The following is a 15,393-nucleotide window of genomic DNA, read 5'->3' on the forward strand; positions in this document are numbered from 1 at the left end:
CCTAGTCCAAAGTAGTATTTATTAGCAAGATTGATTCTTCGCTGGATTTCAGTGCTGATGTTGTTGCTAGTGTTGATGCTGGTTCCCAAATAAACGAAGTCTTTTACTATTTCGAAATTATGGCTGCCAACAGTAGCGTGGTTGCCAAGGCGCATATGCGCTGACTCTTTGCTCGATGACAGCAGGTACTTCGTTTTGTCCTCATTCACCATCAAACCCATCAAACTTAATGTTGGCCTCACGATATCAGCGCATGAAGATTGACGCCAATACTTACCCCTGCAAGTTTGCAGCAGATGCCACATTGTTACAAATTTAAATTAAGATATTTTTTTATTATTTTTGGTTATTTACCTACGACCGGAAAATGGCTCATTCGTACTGCATGCGTTGCTCCAGCTCAACTACGTAGCAGTATGCACGTGGCAACAAGCAGTAACATTGCATTCCTGGTACTTGCACCTGCTATCATACAAGTTTTCATGACTTTTGCTCAAAATAGCTAAAGTTGTTCATTTGCAACAAAATAATTTTTTGGTTTTGTTACCTATAATGATTTATCTGAATCAAACATTTTGGAAAAAATAGCCAAACTGGAAAACGCCTCAAAATTGTATTTGGCTCTTATTGCTTGTTGCATCAGATGTACTGCTAAAGGGCTTATTAATGGTGACTTAACCTTAATCACCAAGCTGATCGAAAAAACTGTATGAAAATCAATGAAATCGATTAATGGTGACATACCATAACGCTAACGCCTTAACTATACCATATCCAACGAATTGTTTTTTCGTTTTCTGCCATATCCATAAACACCTGATTGCCATTTTTGTGTTATTGAACATTTTTGTGTTTGCTTGTATTTGGTTTTTCGAAATTAAAATTATATTTTTCGTGAAAAAGCGGAAAATAAAATATAAATGTCTCTCAAGAGATATTTGCAAAAAACGCGAAATGAGGCATCGTTTAAGCTGTTTAAGGTTATGGCACCATTAATGGATCACATTGGAGACGGTTAAGGGGATGTTTAATAAAACTTTTGTGGCGCGTTGCGTGACATTTAATTTTTGACAGCTAAGATAAATGCTGGTAATTAAACGCAACATGTATCATAAATGATATTTTTGAAGAAAAATCCACGCAAGTGGGCGAAATGCGGTCGTGCGTTCATTACGCGCATATGCGTTTGCGCCTAAATTTTGTATGAAGAGATAAGCGCTCAAATCTCTCCATGCGAATATTAAGCGCAAACGCATATGCGTAAAAAACACGACCAAAGTTCGTTAACATATTTAGAAAGGGTGGCAGCATTATATTTCGGTTTTCAGAAACAAAGATAAATCTCTCCTCAAATTAATGGCAGGTTTTATACAGAAATAGAAAAATTTAACTCAATTCATAGAATATTTCTTCAATCTATAGACATTTTTTTTAGGAAGTGATTTCCTCATTTTAGGGAAGAGCTTTTTTCTGAGTGTAGAAATATTTTCTGCTATGAGGAAAATATGTGTACACAATTTCATTACGATATTATAAAATTTATCCTGGTGAAATTTTGAAAAATTACAATTGAGTCCTAACCAGTTCTGCCAGAACTTTTTCAGAAAAAAGCTAGACAGACCAAAAAAAGCCAATTAAAATTTTTAAGGCTAAGAAAAAAAGGTTAAAGTTTAAGTCAACTTTTCTTGAGTTTTATTCAGTTTTTTTCATAAAAAACATAACGTATAAATATTTCATACCTTTAGTGAACAATTTGAACTAATTTTTACTCTAATTAAATGAAAATAAATACCATTATAAAACACAGATTGCATTTCCGTGTCTGCAACAGTATAACCACATAAATTGCAGTATTCATGAGATAATTTATATACATAAATAAGTCTTAAAATATTTCAATATCGAAGTGTTCTACATCATCTGATGAATGAAAATAATTATTTGAATTGCTCATTAGTTCAATGAGGTCGTTATAACAAGGTAATGGCAGTACTTCTTTTGCTTCTTTAGTCTGTACCTTTAAATTGAATTTAATATTTTTAAATAAACTATATTACGCTGCTTCATTTTACGTTATTCACAGTACTGAAAAGGGTTTTTCGCAAACGCGTTTTTAAAGTGTACCCTATTCCAAAAATTCTTCTGTAGACCCTATGTTATCCCATTTATGTAGATGCAATTTGCAATGATTCGAGTAGTAGTTTTGATGCTGATGAATGCATGGCTAAAACAGGAAACGAAAACGATATTAGGTTGATATTGCCTAAAAAAGTTACTACGCTTCGATACTGCCTACAGGGCTAAAAGTGTGGGCCTATATATGAGACTGTACTACATATCTATATGACCAAATCGAATGGATTAAACCGGTGTTCCTAAAAATACTCATTTTTCAACTCAGATTTGTTTCAATTTAAATCTAAATCACTTGCATTTATAAAATATAGTGGGTGGTGGCCTGGTTTCGAACCGACGTGCCACGGATTCTAGTAGCTTGCTCTACCCTCTGAGCTATCACCTCTCTGTAAAAAAACATATCATAAAAACTCATATTTTTTAAAAAAGAATCTATAACTTGCAGCACTTTTCACAAATAAATTTTTTAATTTTTAAATTAGATTTTCAGCACCAAGTTAAATTGTTGGGGTTTGTTTTAAAACCAGACGTGTATGCAAGTTTCTATTTTTAGATTTTTGAAGCATTTTGGTTTTGTTTCAACCCCAGAAGTGACTAAAAGTTACTCTTTTTCGATTTTTGAAACGTTTTTGATTTTGGTTTAGAACAATTTTTTGTTTTTTTTTATGTTTTTAGACCTATTGTTCAAATAAGTTTTAAATTGAAGCTGAATAAATTTAAAAAACATAACAGTTTCAAAACTTGCTTCATCCGATGAATGAAATTAAGGCTCTACAAAGTTAAAGTACCATAACGCTTCCGCTATTTATTTTTTAGCCCCCTCCCCCACAATTTTTTAACATCCAGGGTCATTAGATATTCTTAAAATTTAATCTAAGCCAAACTGATTATCTAGATTTACTAAAAAAAATTTTAAAAAGTTAAAAAGGGCTAAGAAATTTCTAAACAAAAAGCTATAAAAAAGATTAGACCTAAAACGCAATTTCTCAAGCTCACCGGAGAAAGAAATACTAAATCTAGCAACACTGGTCCTAACACCCTAAAATAATAAATCGGTTAATAAAACAAACTGTTCAATTTAGCTTAAAAAAATCAGCTATTCACCAGTTGCAAAGTCATGCAACGTTGCCATAGCAACAACTCTACTTTTGAAGTTGAAATAACAAAGAAACAAGTTTTTAAATATAAGAAAAATATTGTCATTTGTGGTTGGCTTTTTGTTGGATGCAATGCATCATTACGCATAAAACAAGTGTGATATCTTATCAATCAACTGGCTTACGGGATGTTCAATATGGCTTTTTTTTAGCGTTTTGACAGGACGTTCAGTAGGGCGGCGCACCCGGTCGGCTGTTTTCATGGGGTGACAGAAAAAGATTTTAACGTCTATGCTACACACTTGTTTTATCCACAATGCAATGCATCGCAGATTGGAAATCTGTTTTTATTATACACTCAACAAAAAAAAAAAATCCTAATTATTCCTGAAAACGAAGAAAAAATGGGTATGATTTTGCGCCATAGAAACATTTTCCTTAATCTAGACAAGTCATTTTACCACAAACTAAGGTGTTTTTCGTTATAAGAATAATTTTCTAAAAAAAAATGGATACAATTATACAAGGAAAAATTAAACATTTAATTGTATAACTGTCACGGCCGTGGATTTTTAGTCGGGGTCCGTAACTTTACTGTCGAGTACTCTTATTCACTAACTCGTATATGCAATATTGTGAGAAATATTCAATTAATTATTCTTCATTGAAAAGAAATGAAGAAACTAATATTCTTATCTATAGCGAGACATGCTCATATTGCATTATATAATTTTTATTGATATTAGAGAAAAATTGCAAAGCTTAGTGTGGTTAAAGGCATTTGCCTTTACACTAGTATAACTTTACGAAATTGCTGACGATGAATTCGTGACGGTTTTCGAAATAGTACTATCGCAATATGTCAGTAAATATTTCTTTCTTTCTTTTTAGTTTCTCTTAAAAAAACACAATAATTGAATATTCAATTATTATAACCCAGTGTTAAGCTGCTGAATTCTTAATAATAAGTATAAATTGATCACACAATCAACTGGCTTACGGGATGTTCAATTGGCTTTTTTTTTAGCGTTTTGACAGGACGTTCAGTAGGGCGGCGCACCCGGTCGGCTGTTTTCATGGGGTGACAGAAAAAGATTTTAACGTCTATGCTACACACTTATTTTATCCACAATGCGATGCATCGCAGATTGGAAATCTGTTTTTATTATACACTCAACAAAAAAAAAAAAAAAAAAAAAAATCCTAATAATTCCTGAAAACGAAGAAAAAATGGGTATGATTTTGCGCCATAGAAACATTTTCCTTAATCTAGACAAGTCATTTTACCACAAACTTAAGGTGTTTTTCGTTATCAGAATAATTTTCTAAAAAAAAAAATTGGATACAATTGTACAAGGAAAAATTAAACATTTAATTGTATAACTGTCACGGCCGTGGATTTTTAGTCGGGGTCCGTAACTTTACTGTCGAGTACTCTTATTCACTAACTCGTATATGCAATATTGTGAGAAATATTCAATTAATTATTCTTCATTGAAAAGAAATGAAGAAACTAATATTCTTATCTATAGCGAGACATGCTCATATTGCATTATATAATTTTTATTGATATTAGAGAAAAATTGCAAAGCTTAGTGTGGTTAAAGGCATCTGCCTTTACACTAGTATAACTTTACGAAATTGCTGACGATGAATTCGTGACGGTTTTCGAAATAGTACTATCGCAATATGCCAGTAAATATTTTTTTCTTTCTTTTTAGTTTCTCTTAGAAAAACACAATAATTAAATATTCAATTATTATAACCCGGTGTTAAGCTCCTGAATTCTTAATAATAAGTATAAATTGATCACACCATTAAAGCGGGAGTCATTGGTGCCGTATGTCGTATCGCTGTAGTCGTATCCCTAACGTAATCAGCTGTTTATCGTTACGACGGTAAACCAAAAACCAATAGGTTGGCTACGATACGGTTACGACCTTAGCGGCACCAATAATCGATTGCATTGATTCTCATAAGGTTGGTCGAATCAGCTGTTATAAGGTTACCGATACGGTTACCGATAAAGCACCAATGTCTCCAGCTTAAAAGAAACAAACATAAAGTATGAATGTTGGAGATTTCGAGTTCAATACTTAAACATGATTCTGCATAGACGGCCTTGAGTCGCACTTCTAAAAATTAACCCTTAGCCGATTCGACGCCGGCTACGCTATCACAGTATTGACATAAACAAATCAACTCACATGACTTTATCGTTATTTATGCCTCAACTTAATAAAGTTGTCAATTTTGATATTAACATATGCAATCAAATTAAAGCTAATGAAATAATCTATAGTTCTGCATTATTAAAATGCATGATTAATACCACATTTTTTTTTTTTTACTTTTTAAGCGATTTATGAAAGGACGTTATGCATTTTTTTTATAAAAACATGTTTTTTTATAAAAGCTTTTTTTAAGTAAAATGCCTTGTATTTCAAACAAAAGCTATTTTTATTACTTGTTCAGTTATATATGTATAAATTTTCGAAATTGGCCTCATAATTTCGAAGATATTTTCTATTTAAATTTACCATTTGACGTGGAACAACCTCCACATTTATTATTTGCACAAAAAAAATTTATATTGCTAACTCACCATAAACAACACTACTGATCCGTATATACATTTTTTTGTTTTGACAGATGTGTGTATTCTGCACTTATACCCGCTAATTCACTGAGTACATGTAAATATTGTGGAAAATCAAAATATACTAAATTTAGGTTCATAACATTAGTTATTAAGGAGGATTGATCAGATTACAGGATCCGGGGATGAATTTTAGAGAAGCGTATCATCTTAAATAATTAGCGACTGAACTATCCGAAATTCGAGACACTCTGTTAAGAAGCATAGAAAAAGCGAAGTCTTTTTTTTTGGAAAATGGGATAACAATTTTTGTTGTTATATAGTCCTACTGAGTACTCGATTTGTAAGATCGTGGATTTAAATCGCGCTCAAGGCCTAACAATAATTATTTTATCATTATTACATTAACAATAATTATTTTATCATTATTGTTGTTATGATACATTTTTTCTTAATTGATTCGATTCAAACCCACGATCTGAAAATGGGATATTGGTATAGTAAAACGCGTAAGAAGCCGCCGAAAAATACCCGGAGAACCTGCTAGAGATGTTGGGCTTTCCGAAGAATGTGAAATTTTTCGCGTAATAAAATGTGTTCTCGATCGTCTCTAACAAGAAATACGTACAAGATTTACACGACTATATGACTTTAATTTTAAATTTGAATTTCTCTTCGACATTGTAGATTTGTTAAGCAAGGATAATAACGATTTAGAAAGAAATTGTAAGAACTTTGGTGAATTTTATAATACAGATTTCGATGGAACAGAACTTTTTATCGAAATATGTGACTGCAAAATATTACTTCGCAATATAAAAGAAATTGAACCTAAAACTCCGTTAGAATTACTTACTTTTATAATATCGTATGGAGAAGATGTTTTTCCAAACTTGCCAATGGCACTTCATTGCGGCACCAAAAAAATATTTGCCCCAGCCGCCAGAAAACTTCACAACGCCACTGCTCTCTTCAGAGTTTTGCAAACACTTCGTGCGGACTTCTGCCAACTTTCAGCTTCTCAGCAATTAAATAAGAAGCACTACGCCAATTGCAATAGAAGCTTGGCCGTTATCTCATCGGACCTAAATCGTGCCAAGTTTTTATGTTGGGTGTCTTTCTGCCTCCCTGTGTGGATAATGTTCTGGGGACATAAGAAGACTTCTCATGTCAGTTCTGAGGGCGGTATTTTGACAGGCCTGCGGCTTCTTCCAGTATGTTTCTTTTAAACTGTTGTTGTTGTAGAGATAAAGTTTTATATTTTTCTTAAGAGAAATATTCTACCCCTTTTCTAGTTTTTCGATTTTATATGTTTGGTACCTGCGGCTTAGTTTTTCATCTACGTTTAGCCTCAACTTGTCGATTGGCAATTTAACGCTACGAAATTACCCATATGCAACTTTTTTTGTCATACTTTATAGGTATTCGATAGTAATTAAATTTCCTTTTTTTATTCTATTTCATGTGCCTTTATAACGTAAAGTTGCCCCGACGCATGTATCAATTACTGGTTCCACCGAAGCACGCGTTGGTGATTTGGTACCTCTAGCATGCTCCACTGCTCCATCTAATCCACCAGCTGAAATAAAATGGATGGTTGGTGGACGTCAAATTCGTAATGCTACATCAAAGACAACTGCCAGCCCCGAAGGTGAGTATCACATTAATTTTTTTCTAATTATCTATGTACTAACTTTTTATCCAAAATGTAAAATAAACATTATAATAACAATAATATTTTAAATATCTGAGTTTACTTATGTGTCTATATATTCTTTCAGGAGGATGGATTACAGTATCTAACATAACAGCAACTATTGAGCCCAACAAAAGGTCTCTTGTAGTGATATGTCATGGGCTTAATATGCAGCTAACAGAAAACGTTGTTTCAACTCACACAGTAAATATTTTATGTGAGTATTGTTTACTTCTTTAGCCTTCCGTCAGGCGCAATATATTTGCTGTCAACTTCGGGGGCAATGCGCCTAACTGACGCACTATTAAAAAGACATAATAAACATACAATTATATACATACATCTGGTAAATACGGGCATGGCATTTAGGGATGTGAATACGCAATAAATATAATTATTTTACTAAAAATCGTTTAATATAAGTATATAGACAATTCACAAGGCCCTTTATTGTCATACGGAGTATATGCTTAAATACGGCCCTTGTGAACACTTAAATGAGTTGTATGTTGTATTTAAATATATCCGTAAGAAGCGATATCAGCATAAAGCAAATAAAAAATTTAAATTTATTCAACGTAAAACTTTTATTAATACCTAAAGTTTTTTGCAAAAAATTCTTTGAAATTTTCAAAATGAAGTAAATACATTCTTTGACAACAACTTAGCACATTTGATATACATATATAGGCCGCTGAATTGTATTTTTTTATTTTATATGAGAAACAACAACAAAGCACACATAACAGGTTTAAAATCAAAGCTCATACGTTGGATAGGAGACCTTGTGAATTGCCTAATATATTAATAAGTGCAACGACGCAAATTGGAAGAAAAGCACGGTTGCCACTTTTGGTCCGCTGGTCCCTTTTTTCCAATTTTGGTCTTTTTTAGGCTGTAATCAAGATTGTTTGTTTTCACTCAGGAAAAAATGTTCAACACTGCCCACAAAATTTTGCACACCTTCATTAACCCTTATATAATTTATAATTTACCTCAATGGATTTCTTACAATAAAATTGATTTCAACAAAATGTAGCAGAACAATGGCACTTCACCTAGCAGATAGTTTAGAAAAGTGTTGGATCTTGAAGGAAATCAATTTTCGTTAATAATTGGTGAAACAAGCGGTCAATCAGAAAATCTTGTTTTGGTGGCTAGATATTTCGACCGTTTATCAAAAACGTCTCTTGATAGACTTTTGTCACTGTTTGATCTTAAAAAAAGTTGTTGCAAATGCACGTACATCTCAAAGTAATTTGAGGGAGTTGTCCACTGATGAAGACATTCTTGTATTGAAAACTAAATAAATTAATGAGACTAATTTGTTTTATATTAAGTATACTTACCACTGTTTTATGTTCAAGTTATGCGATATGCTTCGATAGGTAATGAGAGTTTTTAAATTTTTCTCACACAGCACAAAACAAATTGATGAGTTTGTGTAGTGTTATTCACACTGCGATGCGGCTATATTTTCTATTTTTGTGTCTGGAAATTAAGAGCATTTTTGCTATACAACCGTCAAACTCAATATCAGTTACAGAATTAAAAGTTTCTATATATTTCCCACCTGCGCTAAAGAGTTCAATCAGAAAAATTTAGTCTGCTTATATTATTCCATCAATATGAGTAATTTTAGGTGCAATGATTATATCAAAATATTGGATATTTAAAAAATATCAGTGTACATAATTTAGAATACTAAGTATCTTAACCCAAGAAATATTTTTATGGGAAGTAAGGCAGGAATATTTTTGGAAAGCGATAACTTAACAAATGCTCAACGTAGATCTGATATAAACGCTTTGTGCCAAGTTATTCCCGTTGGAGAGCAGAACTCCAGAAAATTTAATAATAACTGATTTGTCGTACCTCGTCAAATGGAAATTCGACCATTACTACACAGTTCAAACTTTTATGACTTCAATATTAAATCTGAGGACTGTGGCAGATTCAATTAATGTGAGTTTTGAAATGTACATTTTTCTCTAAGACAAAAATACCTGGAAATGTACATTATTCAAAACCCCCACTTACTGAATCTAGGCCATAGATGGGAAAATTGAAACGTGAGGGTGCACTGGTAAACGGAAGAGTAAAGAATTAAATTAAAAAAAGTAAAGAATTAAATTTAAAAAAAGTGGAACACCCAGTTATTGGAAACAATTTTTTTTTAACTTTTTGTCTGATTTTATAATAAAATTGATACAACCGACCCCTGGAGAAATTTGGTTTAAAAATATAATTTTTATGTAAATAAAACAGAACTGGTTTGGCTTGCGGCACGGGTTTGCTCTAAAGTTTTTCGTTAAAACATTTATTTATATAAGGCTTTTTGTTAGAATGAAAGTGTGTGCGACTTTGTACTTTACCACAACCTGAAATCAAAGATTTTACGAAAAATTCGACACATTCGTGAATTTCCGAATTGTTTGTAAGCCACAAACTACAACTAACTACAAAAATTTGATCCATTTCTTTGGGATTTGGTCCTCTTTTGCGATGAATTTTGGTCCTAAATTAAAACATGGTGTTGCAATCGAAAAGAGAAGCTCGACCTTAAATCTCTTTGGAGGTTATCGCGGCTTGCATACATTTTTTTTTAAATATCTTTCTAAGCATATAAATATTTATTCTGTGCGTGTGTTAGTGATGCAACTCCTCCTAAACGACTAGACCGATTTTAATGCATGTGTGGGTGTTCAAGGGGATTTGATAATGCCATAAATTAAAAATTTGGTCCGTTTTCTTTCCGGAAAATGGACCAGGGGCCGAAGAATGTGTTAAATAAAGACTTGACCCCTTATTAATAAAAATTTAAAATGAAATTTCAGTACAAAATGTTCCATTAAAGGTGGCAAAGAAATATAGTCAGTTTTATCGCAAGTTAGCTCTTATTCGAAAGCAACTTAATAAAAAACAAAGAATGTGCAAATATGTACGGTCCGGGAATTTTTGAACTTATCTGTGACGTGATATGCTTTGATTGTAGTAGATTTGCAGTAGTTTTTCGTAAGAAATAGTTCGTAAAAATCTTTATCTATTAATTATAAATAAATGAAGCATTATTTGTTAATGAGAATAGGCCTATGCAATGTTCTTATCACCTATACGGAAAACTTCGCCTTTTAATATATAAGCTTTTAAATGAAACAAGTAAGGAAGTCTAAATTCGGGTGAAACCGAACATTACATACCCAGCTGTACACTTCAAATGCTGTTGTTGTTTGTTTTCTGTGCTTAATAGTGTTACAAGGCTGCGCAATTATGGTTTTATCCTGAACTAATTTTTCTTCGAGTTATGTGCCACGCCCATTTTTTAAAATTTGAAGTTCTTCCTATTTATTGTTATAAATCCACTTGGGAAATGAAATACCATTGAAAAAAAGCTCTTCTTTGGAAAGACATAGCTTATTTTAAAAATCTTTTATAGCGGGCGTGGTCCTTAACCGATTTCGTTAGTTTTTCTTCAAAGCATTCCTTATAGTAAAGGCAACCTCTCTGCCGAAGTTTGTTACGATAGGTTTAACGATCTTTGATTTATGATTAATACTATTTGTAAAATTGATTTTATCACAAGTGGGCGGTGCCACGCCCATTTAAAAATTTTTTTTTAATTCTTTCTGCATATCTATCTGGACCTGGAAATTAAGGCGATCGCAGTGATGGTCAGGGAGAGCGTTTCCGCGCTATGAAAGATCGATAACAAGGACGCTGGAAAGCGCATTGGAGTATTCAGAGTAGTGCTCCTGAATCAACTCATAAAATAAAATATTTTAAAAGAAAATTTAACTCACTGAAATCTATACTATAATAAAACTGTAGAAAAGTCGTGTCTGTACATTGAAGCAACTTTGATAAATTAACCGAAGGTGATAAAGGGTGTGTAGTAGAGTACATCTGGACCATATTTTAAATTTTTTGTAGGTCTGTTTGTCTGCATGTACGGGCTAGTCTCCGAAACTACTGAATGGATTTTTATAAACTTTCACTGGTGGATTTGTAGTAGCTCCTCAAGCAATCTACCACTTATAAAAATCGGATAACTAAAAAAATGATATGGAAACTAAAGTCAACTTATAGTTCAGTAGAAAGAAAATTTACTTTGAAGACATTTCCATAACTTTTTTTTACGGCAACAAAGTAAACCATTGTTTATTTGCTATTTTTAATAGAGTACATCTAAACCTTTTTTAGTACTTTTGTCAGTCGGTTTGTCTGTATCTTCGTTTACTTTGAAGAGATTTTGAAACTTTTTTTAAGTTTTCCAAAAAAACAACAAAGTGTGCCTGTGTTTAGTTTTTGTTATTTTTATAATTATTGTACAGCAGCGTACAAAAAAAGTTGGTTACTTTTTTCATAAAATTTTTTTATTTTTAAATAAAACTCTAAAATATTTGCACATATCTTAAAAAAATTGCCAAAGGTGATGGAAGGGTTGTAGTATAGTACATCCTGACCATTTTTAAAATTTTATACCTGGTTATCTGTTCGAGCCAATCTCCGCAGAAATTTGAATACTTGCCTACCATACCAAAGGTCAAACTTTCACAGGAAATATGAAAATGCTTCAAAATTTTGTTTTTTGGTAGCTCCTTAGCAAAAATGCATCTGCTTTTGTAAGCCGTCTTAAAAATTGTAGGTTCTACCATTTGTAGGAAAAGTTAAAAGCAGACAATGAATTGCAGCAGAAGCTTGCACCCTGTCATGAAGTAAGAGATAGAGAGATACTTCGCTCAAATGGTAATATATGCAGAAGTAAATTACTTTACAATATATTTACTTTGATCAAAAAATTTTTCATAAAATTAATCAAAGTAGACCGGTTTTTTTCATATTATTCCCTTTTAATTAAAAAATCTAAATTTTTCCAAAAAAAAGATAAATGATTTTTTTAGTTTTAATCCGGCAATACTATGATCTAAAATATAACAAATAAATTTGGGTCCCGATTGGAGGCCATTTATTTTAGGCGTCCCACATAGGGTTCAAAGGTCAGATTGCGCTATGGGGTCTCCAAAAATGTATATCAGTTATATGAGAAAGCCCGTAGGGAATTTAGGAACTTCTATTAGATAATGCGTAAAAACAAAATAACCGTAATATTGTCCAAAAATGATAGCCACTTATCTGAGATAGAAGCCACCCTAATTCATTAATATTCCGTAGGTATGTGTATGTGTCTTTATATGCAACTTCTGGCCGTTTGAAGATCAATTCCCAAACTTTCAACAATTAAAATCACAATAAACAGAAAAAAAGTGTAGGTGGAAAAAATTATTCCATGGACCTACGTTTCGGATAATATTCCGCTGTTTTTATACACACAGATTAATCGTTTTCGAACAGAAATTGTTTTTTTACATGTCTTGAGATTAACTATAGCAGCTTAGCTTCATTATTATATTTTTCGTATATTCCATCCATCCATGGTTTCGGACATGCCTAATAACAGATATGAAATTTTAATTTAAAAACGGCAAACAATTAAATGTAAGGCGCGATAACCTCCGAAGAGATCTAAGGCCGAGCTTCTCTTCCAATTTGCCTCGTGTTCCTCTTGATTTTCCCTAAAAATTGGCCGGACGGGCCCTACATGTTTTATGCCGACTCCGAACGGCATCTGCAAGGCAGATGAGTTTGCACTGAGAGCTTTTCATGGCAGAAATACACCCGGAGCGCTTGCCAAACACTGCCTAGGGGCGACCCCGCTTAGAAGAATTGTCTTCTAATTTAAAAAACGTTATTTCTAAAATTTTGATGTTTGATGTTGCCGGGTTGCGAACCCAGGGCATACGGTGTGGTAGGCGGAGCACGCTACCATCACACCACGGTGGCCGCCTACCACATATACCTTGCACATATTTTTTCACCAATGTAATAAGTTTTTTTTTTTTGGAAATTAGTTAATTGGTTTTCTATAAATTCACCTGAAACCGAAATAAATTTTAGTTATTGTAAATGTGGTAGATATACGTTAGACTGGGTCGAAAAAAAAGTTGCTAATGTCCGCCCCTAAATACAAAGATTATGTTGAGAGAGTTTCGGAAAACATTTTTTTTATCCTTCGAAATAAAGCCGAAAAGGGTTCTTCGTTGTAACTTGGTTATTTTACGTCCAATTTTTAAAATTGATATGTCATTATTTGGCGTTGAGATGCTTCACTTTTCCTTTTAATGTCCTTGTAAAGTATGAAATTGTTTTCACATGGTTAGGTCAGCTAACAAACTTTTTTCTGGGTATTGCACAAAAGAGATTGAGGCTTAAGTAAACAAAGTACTATCTCCGTTTTTCGAAGTTAGCCTCCAAAAAAAAAGATATCGGCTTTCGAAGTTCAAAATTCGGTCCACTGTCGGTCTATGTTGGATATACATTATGCAGAGTACAATCATATATTGAACATATATTCTGCATAATACAAGTTTTTAATTTTTGAATGATTGTGCACACAAAGTTGCAATCTGCTATTATTCAACCTCATCCTAGGTTCTTCAATCATATCACGATAAATAACAATATTTCTCAAACAACATAGAAATAACACAACCAAATATTAATATACATAAAATATAAATACGACAAGTAAACAATAACAACAATTATAAATCAGTTATCAAGTACATCAAATCATCAAAAGATTTGGTACTTACATCAATACTAACATAAACTTTTTTTTTGGTCGGTCATGTGCACCTCTCGCCTTCGCTTAATCTCGTCCAGTCTAATTGGGACGTCTACGGAGCAAGCTTCAAGGGATGCGCCTTTTTTAGCTAGTTCTTTCGCTTTTTCATTCCCATCTATTCCTATATTCCGTGGGACCCAATATAGATGTATGCTTCTCCCTGTCCCGATTCTCTCCAGAGACTGCTTACACTCTAACACGCATTTAGATGCTGTGCTATGCGAGATTATTGCCTTAATTGCTGCTTGACTGTCAATATAAAAGTTAACACGGTTGCAGCTTAAGCTATTCTCTTCCAGGGTTTCTACTGCTTTGGTTACGGCTAATATTTCCGCTTGGAAAACGCTACAGTAATCCGGCAGCCTGTAGGATCTGCTTATTTCCGGATCAGAACAGTATACTACAGACCCTAATCCTTCCACTACTTTGGAACCATCTGTGTACACATGTATCGCCTCGCCCGCCATTTGCGCACCCTTGCGACAACCGTCCACCTCTATTGTAGCCTTAAGATCTCCCTCGAAGCGTAGATAGGGACCAGGTAGTATGTTCGTCTTGTGATTGATGACGCTATACTACTATGGCCATATGGTCGGCGCTCAAGCTGCCCCGAGGCACCGAGCCTGGTTGCGGTTGTTAACCCTATGTTCTTTGCTACCAGGTCTACAGGTGGAATGTGCAGAATGGCATACAGCAGCAGCATGCAGCCGTCAGGTTTGTTTTCAGGGCTCCCGTAATGCTAAGCATCGATAGTCTGCATACCCCCTCTAATTTTTTGAGGTATGTTGTTTTTTGTGTGGCTTTCCACCAAACAAGAACTCCATAGTATAGAATAGGGCTTACAATCGCTGTAAAAACCCAATGAGAAAGAGAGGGCGATAAGCCCCACGTACACCCCAGCATTCTTTTACATGCATAGGATGCCGTTGAGGCCTTCTTGACCATCTCCTCTACGTTGAACTTCCATGACAGCTTACTGTCTAGGATGATTCCTAGGTATTTTGTGCAAGGTTTCTCCTGTAAGGCCACCCCTCCTAACTTAGGCCTGGTCCAATTTAGGACCTTGTACCTCTTTGTAAATAAGACCATATCCGTCTTCTCCGCATTGACTTTCAACCCGACATTAGATGCCCAGGTATGAATATCCCGAAGCGCCCGATCCATCAAAGAACTAATCGTT

The 15,393-nt window shown here is 33.7% G+C and overlaps 1 protein-coding gene across 5 annotated transcripts in view; it reads left to right on the plus strand.

The window, feature by feature from the left end:
• Positions 1–15,393, plus strand: part of sns (sticks and stones) — a 1,009,476-nt gene that overhangs the window by 541,609 nt on the left and 452,474 nt on the right. For all 5 annotated transcript variants that reach the window (XM_067773057.1, XM_067773055.1, XM_067773053.1 and 2 more), the window contains 2 exons: positions 7,316–7,483; positions 7,614–7,745. In XM_067773057.1, coding sequence (XP_067629158.1) covers positions 7,316–7,483; positions 7,614–7,745 — 300 coding nt within the window. The remainder of the gene's footprint in view (positions 1–7,315; positions 7,484–7,613; positions 7,746–15,393) is intronic.

Source organism: Eurosta solidaginis, chromosome 3, assembly GCF_040869045.1.
Source record: "Eurosta solidaginis isolate ZX-2024a chromosome 3, ASM4086904v1, whole genome shotgun sequence".
NCBI lineage: Eukaryota > Metazoa > Arthropoda > Insecta > Diptera > Tephritidae > Eurosta > Eurosta solidaginis.